Genomic DNA, 23,812 nt, shown 5'->3' on the forward strand with positions numbered 1-23,812 from the left:
CAGTTAGGTTTTGGCTTGGTATTGCAGAGCTTAGATGAAAGTATGGCTTCAATGTTCTGTACATGTTGGTTTTGCTTTTCAAGATGTTTCTTGTATTTTGCCTGTTGATGACAGAAATCTTGTTTTTTTTTTCTGTTTCTCTTAAAATAGGGCACAGCATCCATTATAAGGAGAGTCCGGAAGGCTTGGCGCTTAATGGCATATCTTGCATGTTATTTACATTGAAATGCATAGCTTGTATATTCAGGTGACTCATTCCAATTGCAACACTGTCTTTTTGATCCCTTTTTTTTTTTTTGCATTTCACTATTTTACTCATTTATTGTAACAACAGTTAACATACAGGGTGAAACACTCACTACTTGATCCGGAAAAATTGCTGTAACTCTAAAAGACTAGCTATCGTACTGAAATTTGGACTGTACATACCTCGGTTCATGAGAAACTGATGTTTTGAAAATTGTCCACCATTCGCATCCTAGCATGCCTGCACGCACCGTTTTATATTGTTCCCCAGGACTTCTGGGATCATATAGCAAGAAATGCAGACTATATTCGTAGCGCGAGATCCCGGCTGCTGTGACGAGTGTTGACTTCAGTAAAGTTACCACAGGTCACAGCTGCTGAACTGCCGTAACCTTACTGATGTCACAGCAGCCGGGTTCTCGCGCTACGCAGCGTGAGAACCGGCACTGGCTTCAGCTCCAGTCTACAGAGCGTTCTTTGAACGGGGCTCCATAGAATGGACCAAGAAAACTGGCATCTTTGTGGGACCACCATGTGGATTACGACGGACCTTGTGGATTATGTTTTTTTTTGTTTTTTTTTATGGTAATAAATGGGTAAAAGAGGGTAATTGTCAGGGAGTGCTTTTTACAATAAAAGGACTTTTGTGTGTGTGTTTTTCTTTTGACTATGGGGTTAATAATTAAGGGGTGTGTGTCAGACGCCTCTTCATTACTAACCCCTGGACTTGATGTAAGCAGACGTGAACCCAGCTGACATCAGCCCTAAAACAATTACCCTGATTGTCACCACACCAGTACAATCAGGAAGAGCCATGGCTAAGCACCAGAATTTGTTTATCTAATAGATGAGCCATTTCTGAAGCGGCTCAGGGCTGGTCTTATTAGGCTGGGAAGAGGCCAGTATCCATGGAACTTCCTAGCCTATTAATATCAGCCCGCATCTGTCAGCTAGGACTTTGATAATTATTTAAAATAGGGGGGACCCCACGTCTCCCTTTTTTTTTTTTTTTCTTAGGGTCCTCCCTTTTATAATAACCAGTATAGGCTAAGCAGACAGATGTAAACTGAGATTAATAGACTGGGAAGCTGTTTATTGCCCCTTCAGCCTATTAAGACCAGCTAGCAGCTGTCTGCTTTCCCTGCTTTTATTTCTTTATTACCTAAATAAAAGTACAGAAAACCAAAGGAGACAGCATCACAGAATGTTCACAGCATAGATTTCCTCAGAATGGGGAAGCTTCCTTGTTGGTAGGATTTAAATCAAGCCAAATTTTAAACATTTTGGGGCCAAGCAGGTTCTTTAGAGTAACAACACAACAGCCTTCTGGTGCTGACTGTCACTTGAACCTTTTAGTATGAATGCAAATGCCTCACCTTTTTCTTATTGTTAATAAAAATACATTTTGAAAATATAAAAAGTTCAATACTGGGTTTCCATACTCTATAAATAGCCTCTATAGTATGCCAGATACCCATACACGATGGAATACTGGATTCTCTATAGAATGCCGGATAGACATACCTTATTGAATGCCAGTTATTCTATAGAATGGCAGATACCCATACCCTATAGAATGCTGGACACACATGCCCTATGGAATTCTGGATACACTATAGAATACCGAATACACATACTGTGGAATGCTGGATACGCATACCTTATTAAATGCCAGATACACTATATGGAATGCCGGATGTCTGGCATTCCATAGTGTACGGGCGTCTGGCATTCCATAGTGTACGACATTCCATAGTGTACGGGCGTCTGGCATTCCATAGTGTACGACATTCCATAGTGTACGGGCGTCTGGCATTCCATAGTGTCTGGCATTCCATAGTGTACGGGCGTCTGGCATTCCATAGTGTACGGCATTCCATAGTGTACGGGCGTCTGTCATTCCATAGTGTCTGGCATTCCATAGTGTACGGGCGTCTGGCATTCCATAGTGTACGGGCGTCTGGCATTCCATAGTGTACGGGCGTCTGGCATTCCATAGTGTACGGCATTCCATAGTGTACGGGCGTCTGTCATTCCATAGTGTCTGGCATTCCATAGTGTACGGGCGTCTGGCATTCCATAGTGTACGGGCGTCTGGCATTCCATAGTGTACGGGCGTCTGGCATTCCATAGTGTACGGCATTCCATAGTGTACGGGCGTCTGGCATTCCATAGTGTACGGGCGTCTGGCATTCCATAGTGTACGGCATTCCATAGTGTACGGGCGTCTGGCATTCCATAGTGTACGGGCGTTTGGCATTCCATAGTGTACGACATTCCATAGTGTACGGGCGTACGACATTCCATAGTGTACGGGCGTACGACATTCCATAGTGTACGGGCGTACGACATTCCATAGTGTACGGGCGTCTGGCATTCCATAGTGTACGGGCATCTGGCATTCCATAGTGTACGACATTCCATAGTGTACGGGCGTCTGGCATTCCATAGTGTACGGCATTCCATAGTGTACGGGCGTCTGGCATTCCATAGTGTACGGTATTCCATAGTGTACGGGCGTCTGGCATTCCACGGTGTACGGGCGTCTGGCATTCCATAGTGTATGGCATTCCACGGTGTACGGGCGTCTGGCATTCCACGGTGTACGGGCGTCTGGCATTCCACGGTGTACGGGCGTCTGGCATTCCACGGTGTACGGGCGTCTGGCATTCCACGGTGTACGGGCGTCTGGCATTCCACGGTGTACGGGCGTCTGGCATTCCACGGTGTACGGGCGTCTGGCATTCCACGGTGTACGGGCGTCTGGCATTCCACAGTGTACGGGCGTCTGGCATTCCATAGTGTACGGGCGTCTGGCATTCCACGGTGTACGGGCGTCTGGCATTCCACGGAGTACGGGCGTCTGGCATTCCACAGTGTACGGGCGTCTGGCATTCCACGGTGTACTGGCGTCTGGCATTCCACGGTGTACTGGCGTCTGGCATTCCACCGTGTACTGGCGTCTGGCATTCCACGGTGTACTGGCGTCTGGCATTCCACGGTGTACGGGCGTCTGGCATTCCACAGTGTACGGGCGTCTGGCATTCCATAGTGTACGGGCGTCTGGCATTCCACGGTGTACGGGCGTCTGGCATTCCACGGTGTACGGGCGTCTGGCATTCCACGGAGTACGGGCGTCTGGCATTCCACAGTGTACGGGCGTCTGGCATTCCACAGTGTACTGGCGTCTGGCATTCCACCGTGTACTGGCGTCTGGCATTCCACGGTGTACTGGCGTCTGGCATTCCACGGTGTACTGGCGTCTGGCATTCCACCGTGTACTGGCGTCTGGCATTCCACCGTGTACTGGCGTCTGGCATTCCACGGTGTACTGGCGTCTGGCATTCCACGGTGTACTGGCGTCTGGCATTCCACGGTGTACGGGCGTCTGGCATTCCATAGTGTACGGCATTCCATAGTGTACGGCATTCCATAGTGTACGGGCGTCTGGCATTCCATAGTGTACGGGCGTCTGGCATTCCATAGTGTACGGTATTCCATAGTGTACGGGCGTCTGGCATTCCATAGTGTACGGGCGTCTGGCATTCCATAGTGTACGGGCGTCTGGCATTCCATAGTGTACGGGCGTCTGGCATTCCATAGTGTACGGCATTCCATAGTGTACGGGCGTCTGGCATTCCATAGTGTACGGCATTCCATAGTGTACGGGCGTCTGGCATTCCATAGTGTACGGCATTCCATAGTGTACGGGCGTCTGGCATTCCATAGTGTACGGTATTCCATAGTGTACGGGCGTCTGGCATTCCATAGTGTACGGGAGTCTGGCATTCCATAGTGTACGGCATTCCATAGTGTACGGGCGTCTGGCATTCCATAGTGTACGGGCGTCTGGCATTCCATAGTGTACGGTATTCCATAGTGTACGGGCGTCTGGCATTCCATAGTGTATGGGAGTCTGGCATTCCATAGTGTACGGCATTCCATAGTGTACGGGCGTCTGGCATTCCATAGTGTACGGGCGTCTGGCATTCCATAGTGTACGGTATTCCATAGTGTACGGGCGTCTGGCATTCCATAGTGTACGGGAGTCTGGCATTCCATAGTGTACGGCATTCCATAGTGTACGGGCGTCTGGCATTCCATAGTGTACGGTATTCCATAGTGTACGGGCGTCTGGCATTCCATAGTGTACGGCATTCCATAGTGTACGGGCGTCTGGCATTCCATAGTGTACGGTATTCCATAGTGTACGGGAGTCTGGCATTCCATAGTGTACGGCATTCCATAGTGTACGGGCGTCTGGCATTCCGTAGTGTACGGTATTCCATAGTGTACGGGCGTCTGGCATTCCATGGTGTACGGGCGTCCGGCATTCCATAGTGCCATATGGTCTATAGAATGCCGGATACTCTGAAGAGGCAGTATACCAATAGATGTACAGTGCTAATAAGTGCGTTCTATAAAGGGCTCGGATACCACAGAGCACATTGTTACATGCTGAGCTTGGTCCTGTGATATTGGATAGGAGTAAGCTGTCAGAAGATTTTTTTTGGAATACAGTACTGCATGAGGATTTTCTATTTTTCCATGTCTGCTCTTAAAATGCTATTAGTTTAATCTGAAGTTTCCTTTTGTAAGTATGGACTTGCTTTATTTAAAGCTAAATCTTTACATTTTAGCCTGTAAATTCCCAATAAAGGTACAGGGTAAATATAACCTGTGACAAATGCTGAACCTGTATGTTATGGTAACTCTTTGAAAGTCGGTATCGTCATTTAACTGTACCAGATCTGAAATGACTTTACATTTTTAACATATTGATTTTGTATTTTTTGTTTTTTTTGTTTAGAGCTGTAGCGGGACAGAACAATCCGAAATCATCACAAATGGTAAGTTGTATCCCCTACCTTCACAATCACTTAATAACCAGTTGGCATTTGAAATGTCTACATTGCCATATACTGTCAATAAATGTAGAGGCTCCAGATGCCGACCAGTCCATGACGTCATTGCAGAACTGCAGGTGTCGTCTTTGTACTCCATGGCACCATTAAGGATTAGTGCCCACGATGCAGAAATGAAGCAGAAATTTTCCCGAGCATTTCTGCATCTTCTTGGCAGATAAACGCATGCAGTTTTTACATGCGTTTTTGACGATTTTTTTGCATGTGGATTTGCCATGCGTTTTTCCAATGCATTGTATAGGCAAATACGCATGCAGAAACGCACAAGAATTGGTCTTGTCCAAGGACGAGTAAAATTTGTGCAGAACAAATCCTGACCATGTGCACAGAACTTGCAGAATGTCATGGGATAAGGTATGCAATGCATTTCTGGAGCGTTTCCACGCTGCAAATCCGCACCAAAAAACACACCAAAAACGCATTGTGGGCACCAGCCTAATTGTGGACCGCATAGGAAATTAAAACCTTTTTATATGCGAGATATTTCCTAATGCTGACGTAAAGGGAGTGATGTGTTTGGAAAACAAATGCTCTAATCTCAGGCGACACATCTTACAGTTGTCATATGTATTTTCTCATGGCAAATTCAACATCATCAAATTTCCTGTTTGCTGCTTTTTATTGGCCATATTTAAAAAAAAGTTATTGCCAAAAGCAAAGGATGAACTTGGGGTGTTAGTCTCGTAGTATACAAAACGGTTTTAAAGGGAACTTGTCCGTTCCCACAGTCTGCCAAACCATTACCCTATAGTTATATTGGCTTATGTTCCACACAATTGCTTCTATATTGTATAGTTACTACTTTTATGTGCCATTCATTATATGCTAGTGCTCTAGGACTAGTCATACTGGCGTCACTTCCCCCAGACTAGTCCTGCCTCAGATCCTGTGCCCATACCCTCTTACGTGATTGACCGCTGCTATTCCAGGGTCGGGCAGAACCCAGGCACTAGTATTGTCCACGATCTACAGATCAGGGCTGCCTCTATTCAGTGCTCCTCCCATGGTTGTGTAACCCATTAGCGTGGCACATCTAGGGAGGAGAGGTGATAAGCGGACAACCTTCAGGTCAGCACACAGCCGGAGCTTCTGCCAGCTGCAGAGGAAAGCTTCCCTCAGCGTGCACCACTCTCCTGGGTTATGTAGCCCTCCGAGGAGCAGCCATCATTGCATAGACAGCAGACATGAACTGCAGGCAGCAGACTATGCCAGTTCTTGGGTTTAGTCTGACCCTGGCATAGAGGATGTCAGTCATGTAGATGGGGGATGTGGTTACAGGATCTGAGGCAGGACTAGTCTGGGGGCCCTGTATGACTAGTCCTGGCTCATTAGCTTATAATCTGCATCACATAAAAATAGTTATACACAAATTCTTTATTGTATAACATCAATCACTGTGCTATAATGCCGGGATAAGCCAATTTAACACTATATGATGGCAGTTTGGGAGACCTGACCGGTATCTTTTAAGCTGATAAATAGAATTTGTTAATATCGATCACTAAGAGGTTCTCGATCTAAGGAAATTATGGTAGAGAGAGGATTCATGGGCTGTACAGAACCATAGAACGGCATTTCATACAAGTGTATGGCTCAGTTTTCATTAAGTATTAATCTGACAAAAGTTATTGTTCCCTAATGAATTCAGTTAGTAAGCAGATATTCCCGCATGGATGGGAAACCATGTCGGAAACCCGATAATTGTGTGTACTTTGAGAATGAAGGTTTCCTTTCACTGACAGAGGACTGAATAGACTTGCAACATTGTAACATGTCCAGTTTTTGGGGTTGCCATACAGATTCAGAGATATTGACCTTTTTATTTAGTGCTGTTTTTTATGGTTTTTACCAGGAGAGTGTGGTTCAAAGGATTCTCTTGGGCATGTCCCCAGGTTTCTCTGCCGACCTAACCTGCGCCCACCCTGCACTGGTAAAGACCATAAATATTGTCTCTTACTGAAAAAGCGAAAAAGGCCCATATCTATAGAAATGTATGGTAGATTTAAAAAGAGAGAATACATAAATGAGCGGCGAGAATAATGTGGAAGAACTCTGTGCCGCCAGGCCCCGTCTCTGCTTACAAGTAGTCAGGTCGCTTGTACAGGAACTAGAAGTGAACCTCACACTTGGTTGAGTTGTTGCATAAAAATCTGTTCTGTAGTATCTGAATTATGTCAGTGTGTGAAGCATGTGCATGTGATTTCTACAAACACTATTCGGAGATAAAGGACAGATTTTCTGCATCTAATATACTGTGTGTGAACATACCCTTAAGCCTTTCTTTTTTAATTTTAGCATGTTATATAACTCTATATATTTTTGATGTTTGAAGCTTTTCCCAGAATCTAAACAATGACAAGTACAAAAGACACAAAGTTCTTTCCACTTAATCTAATTCTCCAAACAAGGTTCCATATTTATAACATTCTGTAAAAGTCTGTGGTGAGAACTTTTAATGACCTTTCATAATATGCCAATAAAACGCAGTTTGTGCCAAATTCTGAAAGGATTTAGACCTCTTAAGAGGCTTTCCAGGTTCTTTAAAAGTTTCTGCAGTCACACCGTGCCATTACCGAATTGTGACAGTGTGTAAAGTGCACACTGTCATAATTCCCCTATATTCCCACCACCAGCAGGTGGACATCCGACCACAAGTAGGCGATTTGCATAGTTGCAGACACGTGTTGACTAGATTCTCATTCATTTCTCTCAATGTTCAGGAAGAAGCGAATGAGAATGTAGCAAATCGCCCACGTGTGGTCACGTGACCACCCACTTGCACTGTGGATACAGGGGAAGAGTGACATTGTGCACATAGTGACTGCAGAAATTTGTCTAGAACCCGGAAAACCTCTTTAATGCCATATTACTGACAGACAGACATTAAAAACATAGTCTTCTGTGTATCATCTGCAGCATGTACCTGAAGTATAGTATTTATTTTTTTCCATTACTCCTATACACGGATAAATTGTCAGATGTATCAGATGAAACTCAAAAGACTAAAGTGTCTGTATACTAACAGCTTATTATGTAAAATGAGGAATTTAGCTCTGCATGTGGTTGGTGTGTATATTTTTGTTTGTTTTTATATATAGGAAGCACCAAAAGAAATTATAAAGCCTGTGCCTATTGCAACCCCCATTCCTGCTGTTCCCAAAGTCCCCACTGCTGCTAATATGGCATACAACAAAGCACCTAGACCGTTTGGAGCCCCATCGCTTTCCAAGCCTGCATCAATCCCTTCACCTTCCTCTGCCTTTACCCCAGCTACCACAAACCAAGCATCTACACAGCCATCCGCTTTATCCCTGCTTGCTGCCGTAAACCCACCGGCCCCCACTACCACTGGATTGCATGCTGGTTATAAACCTTCCACTGATGGCCCAGCAGCTGTAGCTAAACCTACAGCCACCCATGTCCCAAGGCAGCCCGCAAGCTACAGTCCTACTGTCAACCAGTATTCTAATAATGAGAGAAGAGGACAAAAGGAGAATCTGGGTGACAAATCCCAAAATGGGTAGGTAACACTTGCATGTATTTACCTGATGTGGATCAGACACTTGCTTTTCAGTGAATTGTGGTCATTTTTTTTCTGTATATTATATTAGTAACTAACTAGAAGATGGTCAAATGCTTCAATGGCTCTCAAGGCACTTTTAGGCTTTCCATTTTGCCACTTTGTGGTGGTTAAGGCTTGAATATATGAAGTAATTTTAACTTTTTTTTTTAAAAGTTGTCCATAATAATTTCAGGACCCCAATCAAAGTAAAAATAATGGATACTCCTCTCTCACAGTGGCGCTGTTCCTGCGATGTTGGCATTGATGTTACCAGAGATTGGCGTGACTTGTCACATGCAGGCTGCGGCCAATGAGTGGCTGCTGTTTGGCTGCAGCCTGCAAGTGGTACAACAATGCTATATCGCTCTCTGGGAACAGCAGCAATGTGTCACAAACACTTAAAAAAGGTCTTTGATGCCTTGCATCACATTGACTTTTACAAATTAACCCAAACCTGTGGCACATGTAGCTTGGTAAATTAGACGCATCATCTTTTCTTTCTATTCATATATAACTGGCTTCACAATTACACTGGCTTCCCTGAAAGGGAACTGGTCCCATCCCTAAATGCTATTAACCTGTAGTTATGGAGTTAATTTGCAGGTTCATACCGTTCCATAAGGGACCACCAACCGCAATGAAAGCACGGTTGCCGGGATAAACTTTATTCCTCATGGCAGCCTTCAGTCAGAGGTGTGGCTTCAGTCACCAATCATCACATAGTGAGAGGTGGCTTTAACCACACCCCGGCATCAGTACGGAGCTGTCAGTCAATGCGTCCTTACAGCCGGCGCTCACTATGCACTGAATGGCGACTAAAGCCGATCACGCCTCTATGACTGAAAGCCCGAGGCTGCCAGAAGGAATAAAGTTCTTTTCCTCCCAGTAGCCAGGCTTTCAATGCGGCGGCCGGGCAAGTTAATAACTCTATTAACCTGCAGATTAACCCCATATGTGCAGGTTAATAGAGTTTTGGGACGTGACAGGTTCAATTTAAGAAACATAAAGCAATTTAGCTTTAAAATTACTTTGTACTGGTCATTTGTTTGGCCTCCCATAATGCAATGGTCTCTCATATAATCATCATATTGTATTATGATTAGTGATGAGCGAGCATGCTTGTTACTTGAGATTTACGAGCATGCTCTGTTTTTTTCCGAGTATCTTCAGCGTGCTCGGGTGTTTTAGTCAATCTGTGTGCATAATTTGCGACTGTTTGACAGCTTTACTACATGTGAGGAATGCCTGTTTCTTAGGCATTCCTCCCATGAGCTATTTAATTTTATAGTTGGCCTATTTACTAATCCATGTCTGAGTAGTATAAGTAAACACACCAGCCTTATTAGGTCAAAGAGATCAATTTAATAATGTACAAAGTTTGTACTGCGAAATCTGGTGACTGATCTACTTTAAAATGGGGGTTCTCATTAGAAAATGTAATATTGTTTAAATCAGGTTTTTAATTTGCATGTATTTTAAAACTTTTTTTGGTAGCGTGTTTTTTTTATTTTTTATATCACCATCTTTATTAAAAAAAAAAAAAAATTAGTAATCTTGCAGTTTTCACACTGGACACTATTTTAGACTCGGGAATAGTTTTCAGCTGGTCCTTATCAATAAAGGCAGGATAAAATGACAAGTAACACCTGTATTCCCAGTTGGAAACACAGGATCCGCTAATTACTATTGTTGATGTCACGGCTAACTTTGTTCCCTCCTCCCTGCACAATGACCTATGTATAGGCTCATTAGATGCCTCAATACAAGAGATGGGGTCAGAGTCTGTACACTGTTGCTAATGTACAGGTGTTTTTCCTGAAGAAGAAAATTGGAGTCTAAATAAAAAAAAAAAATTGCAAGGTTTGTATTTTTTATTTTTAACAAAGAAAAAAAAAATGGCCAAAATAAATAACACAAAAATATCATTTACGCAATTGGTAATATTTAATGATGGCTTCCCTTTAGGCCGAAGCTGCATTTTGTTTTTTGCCAAATAAAAATAAAAAATTGGTTGTCTAAATTTGTGCTTTAACCAATAAGTAGTCTCCGTAATGTTAGTAAAAAAAAAAAAAAAAAAGTCTAAAATGTGGCTGGTAAAGCAATCATTGTAGGCTCAACAGTGAGACATGTAATGAGTTGTCATTGTTGGCAGATTGAGGTAACTTGAATATGTGTAAAAATTCCATTCATGAAATGGAAAAGTAACATTATAGTTTAGTAATTACACCAATTTGTCTCTTCTGGATAGTACTGTAGATTAATAGACTGATAATGTATCATTTGTAGAAATGACATTCATATTAAATAGTGCACAAATCAACACAGACAAATTATTTAGATGCAGATGAGGAGGTGCTTCATGGAGATTATTAACTTGATTCCTAAAGAGTAACAAGCATTTCACGCACTGTTTCATTAAAGAGGTTATCTGGGACTATTTTATCTTTTTCCATTGGGCTAAGAACCGACAGGCCGTTAGTTGCTAACGTCAACAGACCACTTAGGCCTACGATTCTGCTGCTTTACGTCAACAGAACCGCTCTCTCTCTTCCAGGCTTCTCTGTTGTCAGGTCAGGGCGTGCAGTTATGCAGCGGGGAGCCATTTGTCAATCAGTATGACCTCGGCAGTCACCCCAGTACAGAGAGCAGCGTGGAAGAGAGTTGTGAGTTATTGCTCATTGTTTGAGCATTTATTTATTATTTTAGCGCCATTTATTCCATGGCGCTTTACATGTGAAGACATATATTTACATTATATCTGAACCTCACAAACTGTTAGCAGCATATATAGTGGTAATCTTGTCCATGCCTATGCATGAACATTTCATTTTTATCAGTGTATGTGTTTATTCATTGCAATAATCATTAAAATGAACCATTTTTGTAACCCATTGATTGAAGGTGGCACAGTTTAAACTACACTGTTGCTGCTCAGGACCATGTAATGGTGGGTGTAACCACTGAGTATTTTTTTTTTTCTTCTCTTTTTACTATACTGGATGTAGAATAAAGTATGCATTAAGCTTTGTAAACATCCATTGACTAGTGGCAAAATACAAATAAAGAACTGATACGATCTTTCTCCAAAGCGTTAGGTCGAGAACAATTCACGGGATCCATAATTTAGCAGAAAGTATGCTATATATCTAACAACTACAATTTGGAAAAAATCACAAAAATGGCAATTATAGCTCTATGTTCACACATTGTGTTTTTGCTGCGTTTCTTTATGCGAATTAAAAACTGCTTTTCAGGGTATGTGCACACGATGCAGGAATGAAGCAGAAAATTTCTGCATCTCCCTGGCAGAAAAAACGCATGCGGATTGTACATGCGTTTTTCCTGCGGAATACATGCGGATTCACATGCATTTCCGCATGCGGATTCACAAGCGCTATCCAGACGATTTTAGCATCACTTGGAAAGTGCTTGTGACAACTAGGTCACACTATATAAATCCATGCAAACGGCATGGATTTATATAGTGTGACCGTATAAGAATATTTAAAAATAAAAAAATAAAGCTATACTTACCCTCTGATGCCCCGGTGTGTGCTGCCGCGTTCGTTCCTGGCTGCTGGGATATCGCAAGACACTGCGCTGAAGGGCCTGCGGTCACATGACTGTGACGTCACCGAAGGTCCTTCAGTCTTGCACACGAGCAGAGGGAAGGAGACCGGGGGCCGTCAGAAGGTGAATATATCTTTATTTTTTATTTTATTCTTGTTTTACAGCTTTTTAAATGGTACCTGGGTGTGGAGGAGAGTCTCATCTTCTCCACACTCGGGTACCATCCGCACATTAGAACGCGCCAATAACGCAAGTACAGATGCAATCTTGCGGAATTGGCGCGTTCTAATGTAAGTCAATGGCGGCGAAAACGCGGCGTTTACGCAAAATTAATTGTCATGCTGCGGATTTTTGAGCGCAGCGTTTACGCTGCGGAAAAATCCGCATCATGGGCACAGCACATGCGGATTTCAATTGGGGAACATTGCTGCCCTTCTACCATGCGTTTTTAATGCTTTTCCGCAGCTGCAAAAACGCCGCGGAAATGCATTAAAAACGCATCGTGTGAACTCGGCCTCACACTACTAGAAAAAGCTGAAATTTCTTATGTAGAAATCCCATGCACACGCTTGTTTTTATTTTTTTTCCTGATTGAATTGGAAAACTGCTGCATGTCAAAATTATTTCAGCATTTTTGCAGCGTTTTTTCACCCATAGAAAGCAATTAGTTAGTGCAAAACCGCTGCTAATAAGTTTTTAGTGAAGAAAACACAGGTACAGCAGAACGTGAAAAAAAATAAAAATATTATATATTGTTTGTTTCTCCTGACTCCACGTACAGTTTCATGAAATTAGCAATTAATAAATTAGTGATATGTGTTTAAAGTAAAAAATGCCTGGTCAATTCAATGCCCGATCAATAATTTTTTTTTTTTTACATTTGCAATTGTGTAATTTTTCATGAACTCGTATAACCTTAGTTTACGGCTGTGCTTCATACATGAATCCAGCTTTTTTGTTCAGTATAGTCACTATTTTTTCAGACAAACAAAAAACAAGAAAAACTTTTTCCCCTAAATAATTTGCTCAAATTGCTCATTTTTCCCAAAATGTTTTATGGTTTCACATACGGCTTGTGTTGGTAGCCTAACACTTGTATTGTTTATGCTTGCGAGATGGAAGCAAAGCTAAACTTTGGGATCCTGAAAAAGACAGCAAAAACAGCAACAATGGATGCAGAAAAAAAATGCAGCAAAAAAGCCGTGTCTGTACATAGCCTAAGCCAGTAACCTCACCATATACTCATTTGATAGTATGGAGAACAATAACCTAATAATGCAAAACTATGTCGGCGTGATGTACAAGTGAGGCTGGAAGTGCTCTGCATGTGGTGGAGCACTTCCAATACCTCTGCTGCCGGCTGCGTTCTTGGCCTCCACTAGGTGATTTATTAGCACTGCTATGGCATGTCAGTCATTTCTGAGCTGGACTTCTCTGCAGCAAGCAGCGTTTGTTTATAAGAACATATATAAATCCATACCTTTTTATTAATCGGCATTCAGCAGTGGTGTAATGGATTTGAAAGGGTAGAATGAGCTGACAGATTCCCTTTAATCATATGAGGATGATGATGATGTCTGGTGTTAGGCGGCATGGCACTGGTACTTATCAGCAGGCACTGTGATGCATGGACAGCTGCGTCACTAGTTTGTCCTGATGCGATGATCTGCGTATAACTATCTAAATCAGCACATTACTGCCTCAGGGACGGCACATTGTGGCTTTTATTTTTTAAATATGTGCAGCCACAAACTGGGGAAAAACAAAACCTTATTTTTTCAGTGTAATTACCGGTAACCTTTAAAGTGCTTGCAGTACAATGGTCCTTATGTACTCCAGTGTGATGAGGGCGTTTGCTCGGCAGTAACCTGTACATTTTAATTCCTCTAGTTCAGCAGTCTATTATTTCACAAGTGATCTTTTTTAGTAGGCTCCTGAAATGAGTGGTTTATTTGCTTCTGCCCATGCCTCTTGCATTACACGTGAAAGAAGCCAAGTGAGTGTAAATGAGCCCCTGGAAGTGAGCAGCACGTCCTGTAGCTCAGACGTTCTGGGCCCAGTCTCAGTTGGATATCAGTGTGAGCTGCAGTTTTATGTTCCTGGCGCTGGTAGAGTTCTGCTCTTTAAAGTTCATCACTTCTTTTATTTTTATTTTTTTCTGTCCATATTGCACTGGCGGCAGAAACCCTCTATACGACCTCTTTGCATGTACTTCTAACCTAATAAAACAGCCTATGACATACTTTTGAGGAATGGGCTGCTTTATTTGTGCCTGTTTTTATTATTTTCTTAGCTAGTGGCTTTGAAATATTTCCATAGAAGGTGAAACTTTGAACACAGTGCTTCTCGTGCCAGAATGCACATTTAGTCAGTAACTAGGATTATTAATGGATGTGACTGCCTGAGCGCCATTCTAGCATTTAAAGCCATTCTGTGCTTTGCATTATAGGATCTCATTTACATTTCTACTTGTATTTGTTTTGTTTTTTTGCAGGCATCACCCAGGGCAAAGTTAGTATGATCCATGAGTGTGTGTTCCCGTGTGGGCACTGCATGTGTTCAGCATGCCTTTTCAGCTATGGAAGTGTGTGAATATCCACCTTTTGAGCACCTCTTTATGAAGTTCTGTATAAAAGGGGGAGTAATGTTGTAAATACATTGTAGTACTTATTCTGAGGTTCATCTTGTGTTAAAAGGGTTGTGCTACAAGGATGCTACAATACAAGAATAAGTGATCCATGTCTGACGTGTTTCCCCATAATGAGCCCTTCCAATCAGTCTGAGCGAGTCAGTTGTTCTAATGATTGTTGGGGTGGATGAGAACTTACTGATGAGGCACAACCCATTTTATGTTCAGTGCTGCATTTACAATCCATCAGGCCTCAGAGCTAAAATCGCTTCTCATTTTGTGTTGACTTAGTGCTCTGATTAATTAATTAAATATTATGAAGTTCTGTCTTTACACTAGGCATTATACAGGAAGCTGATATAAAGGAAAACTGTCATTTTGCATTAAAAAAGCTTGGCTAAATTATTAGGAAATATGTATGTTATCAACCGTATTCTCTGCTTCCATTAATAACATGCAGAATTGTGAAGGTAGATGGACTATAATATGGCTGTTGTTCAAGATCCATACATTATAGGTAATGCAATGTATTTACAAAATTACAATTCTTTGTATAGAATGCCTGTATATAACCAGTGAAGCTATGGTGAAAAGGTTAACATGCTGTTCTCACTAAACCTAACATAATGCCAATGGTGATTTAATAATCAGTCCACCTTAAAGTGGTGGTCCGAAGGCAAAGGCGTTTTGCTCCTAAATATCTTTTTGATGCTGTAATCTAAGCTATTTTCTAATATACTTGCTTTAAAAATCCCCTATTGGATCCTAACTACACTATCTAACTACTATTGTATTTTTTTTATGTACTTCCTGTGTGATGACCATTTGTTTGAGAATCCCAGTGCATGCTGGGATACTCAAATGAATAGTCATCAGAGCAGGTGTCAGAGGCTGAGGTCACTCACAAAGCCTCTGCCCCGTCCCTGAAACAAAGCATCATCATTGACTCTTGTTGTCACTGCTTTCTGGTTCTTCTATCCTTTAGTATACAGGCCCGGAGAGAATAAAACACAAGACAGGTAGTATGTGTCAACAGACTCTAACTTTATTACAAAGCATAGGGTTTATATACACACTGGAGGCAGAAACGGATTTACCATATATGGTTCGATCATACAATTTAGCTGTGCAAACAAAAGCTGGTTTCTGTTTTCTCGTGACGCCTAGGTTTGTAGTTGAAACATTTAATCAGACACATTTAATCAGACACTTCTGATGACTAGCAAGCACACGTTAGTTTCTTATTGATACAATGAAGGAACATTTAGTTGTTTTTGACCTAAGGTAACCGTCAGACTTATATAGCATAGCTGGGGTCTTTGACTTGAGGGACCTCATCTTCTGCTATAACATTCCGTCCTTTTGTTCCTTCATTTATCAATATGAATCTCTATATTTTCTTTTTCTTTTAGTACAACGTTGAATACACATTAGAAAAAGCTTAAAAACCAAATAAACTGCAAGACACATTAGCAAAACCTGAAAAATAGCTTATTATTGGCCAAAGTATCTGAGCAGTTCACCCAAAAGTTTATCTCTTCCCATGAGACTGGGACAGCGAGAAAGGGTATGCTAGTGGACGTCACAGGGGCATGTGTACATATCCAACAATTAGCAATAGTCTGGTTTTGCTCCTTTAGTCCATCGATTAGAGCAAGATGGTGTTTAATGAATCTATTGTCATCTCCATCTGTGGTGCCTAACGTAGTCCATGCACCTGTGGTCGCAAGGATGCAGGTAAGTATAAACAATGTCTTCATTCTTTGTCCGCTGGGTCTCCTAGTATCTTTTTGCAATGGGACGCATGGATCCAGGCCTCTTTTCCCTCTAGCTTAACGGCTGTGCTTGTGGTCAGCAGAACTTGAAAGGGTCCGTCAAACCGTGGTTCTAGGCTTTTCCTCACGTGTCTTTTTATAACCACCCAGTCTCCAGGTTGCAGCGTATGGCTGCTAGAGTCTTGATCTGGATCTGGAAGAGAACTGAAAACCTTATCATGTATTTGCTTGATCTTTTTGTGTAAAGCCCTCACGTAGGAACTTAGCACATGGTTGTTCATTTCTAATGCTTGCGGATAGAAACACCCTAGGCTGGGTACGTTGCCAAACAATATCTCATATGGAGAGAGTCCAGTCTTTTTATTGGGCGTGTATCTTACTGAAAACAGAGCAAGCGGTAAACAATCCGGCCATGGTTTTCCTGTCTCAGCCATGGCTTTCTGAATTTTTAATTTCAATGTCCCATTCAGTCTTTCCACTTTACCACTACTTTGTGGGTGATATGGGGTATGGAATGCTTGTTGAATTCCTAGAGCTGACATGACTTCATTCATTATTTCACCCATGAAGTGTGTACCTCTGTCACTCTCAATTATGTCTGGTACCCCATACCTGCAGACCACCTCAGCAAGCAGTTTCTTTGTGGTTGCCGCAGCTGTGGCTTTGGCAATCGGGAAAGCCTCTGGCCATCCTGAGAACAAATCAATACAGACCAACACATATTCCCATGATCCTGACTTCGGCAGCTGAATATAATCAATTTGCAGTCTCTGGAATGGATAGAGGGGCCGGGGGGTGTGTTTGGGTGGTGTTTTAACTACTCTACCCTGATTATGTGTAGCACATATCATGCAGCCTTTTATCAGTCGTACAATACAGGTGGAGAATCCTGGTGCCACCCACTGTTTCTGCATCACATTCATCACAGCCTTTTTAGATTGGTGTACCGGCCCATGTAGCATCTGGGCAGCCGCTGGGTACAGTGCCCTTGGAAGGCATCGTCGTGTCCCTTTCCCCCATACCCCATTTGCTTCATTCAGGCATGCACCTTCCTTCAACCACTTATCAACCTCCTCCTTCAGAGCCTGAGCCTGCATTACCTCTGCTTACCTGGTCGGTGCGTCTGGTATGTGCTCTTACCTTTATGACAGCTACTTGTTTGGGTAATTGTAGCGCATTAATTAACTGTTGGACCGCATCAGCATTCTTTATGGGGTGTCTTGCTGCCGTCAGGAAACCTCTTGATTTCCATATTGGACCAAAATCATGCGCTATACCGAATGCGTACCTAGAATCCCTGTAAATGTTAACAACACTACCTTCTGCTAATTTACAGGCCTCGGTTAGGGCCCTAAGTTCGGCCTCTTGAGCCGATTGGTGTGGGAGCATTGGTTCTGCCTTGATTACTGCATTGAGGGAGACAATTGCATATCCAGAATGGAAAGTACCTGAATCGTCCTGATGACGGGATCCATCTACAAAAAATTCAAAATCTGCATTTTCTAATTCATGTTCAAACAGTAGGTAAACCTGCCGTTTCTTGTGCCATCATTTGTACACAGTCATGGAGAACATCCTCTCTTGGATCTTCCTTAAAAAGCACAGTACCTGACCCCTCCTTCAGATCCGAGAGAGATAACAAAGTTGCTGGGTTCAAAGTAGTACACCTCTGTAAAGAAACATTGGGAGGCATTAACAGTGCACATTGTAACCTGAGATGACGTGCTGCTGAGAGGTGAGCGGGTTGCACTTGATTCAATATAGTATAGACATCATGAGGTGTTAGCACGGTGAGCGGATGATCTAGAACAATGTCTGCAGATTTGTGGAGTCGCAGTCCAACAGCATGCAGAGCACTACACAGGATGGTGCACCTCTGGCTACCGCATCCAATCTGCCACTAAAATAGGCAACAGGTCTCTGATGGTCACCATGTATTGATTTAAAACTCCTGCTGCATGTCCAGCTTGCTCGTGAAGGTACAGAGTAAATGGGAGCTCATAATTAGGTGTACCCAAAGCTGGAGCGGCCAAAATAAGTTTTTTGAGAGAATAAAAACAGTCTATTGCCTCTGGTGTTAGTACAAAAGGTGTTGGGGTAAGACAGTCATAGAGGGGCTGCATTAAAACAGAGACGGCATGAATCCACGGTCTGCAATAGGAAACAAGTCCAAGAAAAGTTCTGAGGGCTGCAACATTAATGGGGACGGTGAATGCCTGTACTGCTAGTTTACGTGCATTTGTCAAATGGCGGGCTCCTGGTGTAATGCAATGTCCCAAAAAGGTGACTGAAGATTTACAAAACTGAAGCTTATCTTTCGACGCCTTGCAGCCAGCTCGATAGAGAAACAACATAAGTGATATAGTTGCATTATGACATTGTTTCCTGGAGGGGGCACAAATGAGCAGGTCATCGACATATTGCAGAACAACGATATGTGGTTCAGACCATCCCTCCAGTATTTCCTGCAGACTTGCAGTGTACATTGTGGGTGAATTCTGGGCACCCTGTGGCAACACTGTCCATGTATATTGACTGCCCTGGAACGTGAAAGCAAACAGGTACTGGCAGTCAGGATGTAATGGTACACTGAAAAATGCATTTGCCAAATCGACCACTGAAAAACAAAGAGAGTTAGAAGGTATCTGTGACAGAAGAGTATGCGGGTTGGGCACAACTGGTGTTAGAAGTTCTGTGGCTTTGTTAACCAACCGGAGGTCATGGACCATTCTATATGCAGCTGGTTGTCCTGGCACGCTCTTTCTTTACTGGGAACAGGGGAGTGTTGCAAGGGGACTGGGTTTTGACTAAGACTCCCCTGTGTAGTAATTTTTGGACTTGCTGGGCTATGGCATTCTCCTGAGCCGAGCTAAGGGGATACTGCTTCTGTTGAGGCAAGATGGCTCCTGGTTTTAGATTCACTATTACTGGTTGAACTCTTAACCTACCAACATCTGTGTTATCGGAGGCCCAAAAGTCGTAGGGTACAGCCTGCTCCAATATCAGGAGAAAATCGTTTGTCTCTTCTATGCTGGCAATATCTAGTGACATAATTTTGCAAAGGGTGCTTGGTTTTAAACCTGGGGTCATGGTGACAGTGCCATCAGAATGATATTCGATATGTGCTTGTAATTGAGACAATACATCGTTTCCCAAAAGGTTACATTGGCCTCGGGGCGATACCATGAGCTGGCTATGTACAGTAGCTCCTTGAATTTGCAGGGGAATTTTTTTTTAGTGACAGGGAGCAGGACAGACGGGGAATTGAAAGGGGTGGCAATGACATGATGTGAAAAATCAGTGTCAGTGTATGGCCAATCACCTCGCGTAATTACTGAATTGTCGGCCCCCGTATCTACTTGGAAATCGATTTCATGTCCCCCTGGTAGGTTCACCTGCACTATACAACTGGGAGTTGGGGGTAAGGAGATGAGGGGGTTCATGTGCAAGCTACCCTCATCCTATGGGGGCGTTTTTTGGTTGGCTGGAGGACCCTTACTCTGAGCATCTGGATACGGGTTGGTCCTACAGTCCTTTCTAAAATGTCCTGGCTTTTTACATCCGTAACATAGTCTCTGTCCCCCTCCTGCAGTCCGTCCTCTGCCTCTGTTGTTTCTGGGGGTCGTCTCTACTATATGTATTCTGGCAGCTCTCTTTGCCTGTATTATGTCATGCTGTGCCCCCTGAGCTATTCTGGCCAAATCCTCTGCCTTCACTGATCTCCACTCTGATCTACTTGCTTTTACCTTTTCTGCAATCTCTTTCTTTAGTCCGTTCATGAAAGCACTTGCTAATACCCTCTCACTAGTCTTATTTTCAGGAATGAACCCCATTTCCGACAAGGTCTTCCTTAGAGCCCAAAAGTAATCTTTGGGATCCTCTTCCTCACCCTGAACTCGGTCTTCTAGTGTAACCTGCCTTTCTCCCTGCCTGTCTCTACATGCCTTTACCAATGCTGTTGTGAACAGGACTCCGGCCGCTGCGTCATTGGGTTCTGCATCTATGGGTCCGGTCCTATTGTCATACTGCTTGTACTTTTCGTCTGTCAACCTATCATAGCGGGCTTCATCTGCCAATTTTCCCTTAATTACCCCTTGTAAATCCAACCTAGTTGCATTGTACGTATCCTGTATGGTTCTTATCATTCTGGCAAAACCCATCGGGGACTGGGACGGATCTGGCAACTGGGAAATCAACGCCAATTGTTCTGAGGGACTCCATGGTCTATACATTAACATTGTACGGGCTTCTTGACCTGGAACAACTGCGTCCCCCCCCCCCCCCCCCCGCTGCTGCTGCTGCTCCCGGTGCTCCTGGCACAACTACCGTCCTCATTGGGAATAGTCTAGCTGGGTGGGGTCTTGGTCCTCCGCATGCCACACAGATATCTACAGTCAAGGGATTCTGCTGTCCACATCTGGGGCAAACCCAGCAATTGGGTTCCTGGGAATTCTGGTACTGGGGTGGGGGTGACGTCGGGGGCAGATAGGGAGGAAAATCTGTCATTCCGGTTTTTGTCAGTCTGTAACATCCGTTTCCTAATTCTTCAATTCTTCCTTCAAAATGAGCACATGCATTCATCCATACATCCACTGTCCCTAACAGACCCTTATCTCTCAGCCATCCATGATAGGAGTTAAAGAAGGATTTCCATTTCTCTCCATTTTCATTCATTCCCGCCTTACACAATATTTTGTCAATTCCAATCAGTGCCTGTTTCCCTTCTCTGCGTACTACTAAGTCTTTGGCTGTAATGCCTTCTTTGGCATTTTGGTTCCCCATTTTTTTTCGGTTCTCCTCACTCAGAGTAGACTCCTCAGTCACTTAGACAATGGACCTCAAAGATTTCTCAACCACGCCACTACTTGCCATCCAGGACTTATACGCCAACCAGAAAAACAGACCAAAAACACCGATCCCGAGACACACTCACAACACAATCATCAGATCCATGCTGTCATTCTTAAGTTTTTCCAAAGGATAGAAGGCAGGACTGACAATTTATCTGAGGGGATTCTACTGGTTCAAAGGGACCTGAGCCAGACAACAATCTGTGAATTACCTGGGAGCCGACCGCTCGGGGGTGAGGGAGTCTCTTCTATGTAGTGATATAATTTAGGTAGAATATAACAGTTATTCTTACCTCAGTGCTGTAAATATCACCAACAGAGAGCTTCGCTCGTCCCACGTCTCGGACCGGTCGAGCACCCCTGGGCAGATTAACTCAGGTCCCTGTTCGGGCGCCAGCTGTTGTCACTGCTTTCTGGTTCTTCTATCCTTTAGTATACAGGCCCGGAGAGAATAAGACACAAGACAGGTAGTATGTGTCAACAGACTCTAACTTTATTACAAAGCATAGGGTTTATATACACACTGGAGGCAGAAACGGATTTACCATATATGGTCCGATCATACAATTTAAATGTGCAAACAAAAGCTGGTTTCTGTTCTTGTGACGCCTAGGTTTGTAGTTGAAACATTTAATCAGACACATTTAATCAGACACTTCTGATGACTAGCAAGGACACGTTAGTTTCTTATTGATACAAGGAAGAAACATTTAGTTGTTTTTGACCTAAGGTAACCGTCAGACTTGTATAGCATAGATGGGGTCTTTGACTTGAGGGACCTCATCTTCTGCTATAACACTCTCTTTTCAGGGGTGGTGCTGTCCCTACTGTGTCCCCCTTGTTCTGCCTCCCTTGTGTGTGCTGTGTTGTCTGGTTAGATTAATAGTAAGCCGGCAAATGAGTGCTGTCACTATACCCAGTAGAGACCAGTGATGTCACTTGCGTAAGCGGCATTAGTCTCCTGCACCGTCGGATATAGTGACACCACTCCTGGCTTATTATTCGTTAAAAGCAGACTACACAGCAGGGACAGCACCGCCCCTGAAAAGGGTGTCGCTGACGACGCTTTGTTTCAGGGAGGGGTCAGAGGCTTTGATGGTGACCGCAGCCCCTGCTCTGACTCATCGTTTGAGTATCCCAGCATGCACTGGAATACTCAAACGAATCATCATCAGGCAGTAAGTAGAGAAAAAAAATACAATAGTAGTTAGATAGTGTAGTTAGGGACCGATAAGGAATCTTTAAAGCAAGTATATTAGAAAATAGCTTAGATTACAGCATCAAATAGATATACTTAGGAGCAAAATGACTTTACCATTGGACCACCGCTTTAAGCTTTGTTCAGACTTCTGTGAAACACTGCGAGTACGGACCACAATTCACTGACTGGCTGCTGATCTCCTGACACAAACTTGACATTCTCCTACATGTATGCGGCCATACTCGTACTGTGTTTCATGGTCTACTGAATGAGGCTCGGCTACATTCACAAATCACAGGCATTTTACCATGTTGAATCAACCTACAGATACCTGTGTTACATGCTGAATGCAGTGCAGATTTAGTCATGCATTTCTTTTATTGTAATGACAGAAAATCTGTAAAAATGTGTGACATTTCATTAACGTATAGGGCATGCTGCAGGTTTGAATACTACGCTTATGTGTTGTTATATTTTGTTGGATTACAATGCAAATTCCATAAAATAATATGCAGTGTGTGTAAATATGGCCTTACTTTTATTGCAGCACTGTTTGTCCTGTGTGCTTTTAATCTAGATGGCCATTGTGATTTAAATGACAAAAAAGGAAAGATCTTTTGATTTAATATTTTATTTTGGCAATCATTTTCCCTTAGATTAATCTGTATCCATTTGCACAAGAAAGGCATAGTATAATGAATAATCATATTAAGAACATGGATCTTGGTGTTAAAGGGATTTTCCATTTTAAGGAAATTGTACATCTTATATTTTTAAAATAACAAATGGAGAAGGTACACTCTCTCTAGGTACAGCGATGTGACCCAATGCTGCACTGGTCTGATTGTTTTGGCTGCAGCAGTGACATGTGGACAGCAGCATCACTACTGTAGCAAACTGCTGAGCTCAGTGGTCAATGCGGTCTAAGCTCAGTAAACACTGAGCAAAACACCTAGACCTGAGTAACAGCAGGGGCTGGCATTGAACATGGGAAGGGTGAGTACCTGCTGTGTTTATGACTTGGGTGTACAGGATGAACGTTTGGTGTCCACAT

General features: G+C 43.1%; 1 protein-coding gene across 1 annotated transcript in view; it reads left to right on the forward strand.

The window, feature by feature from the left end:
* Positions 1 to 23,812, forward strand: part of PDLIM5 (PDZ and LIM domain 5) — a 225,037-nt gene that overhangs the window by 102,600 nt on the left and 98,625 nt on the right. Inside the window, exons 4-5 of the mRNA XM_073638258.1 lie at positions 5,057 to 5,096; positions 8,270 to 8,691. Coding sequence (XP_073494359.1) covers positions 5,057 to 5,096; positions 8,270 to 8,691 — 462 coding nt within the window. The remainder of the gene's footprint in view (positions 1 to 5,056; positions 5,097 to 8,269; positions 8,692 to 23,812) is intronic.

Source organism: Phyllobates terribilis, unplaced genomic scaffold (genome assembly GCF_046119375.1).
Source record: "Phyllobates terribilis strain yellow unplaced genomic scaffold, ASM4611937v1 Scaffold_1__5_contigs__length_1240528914, whole genome shotgun sequence".
In the NCBI taxonomy this organism is placed as follows: Eukaryota; Metazoa; Chordata; class Amphibia; order Anura; family Dendrobatidae; genus Phyllobates; species Phyllobates terribilis.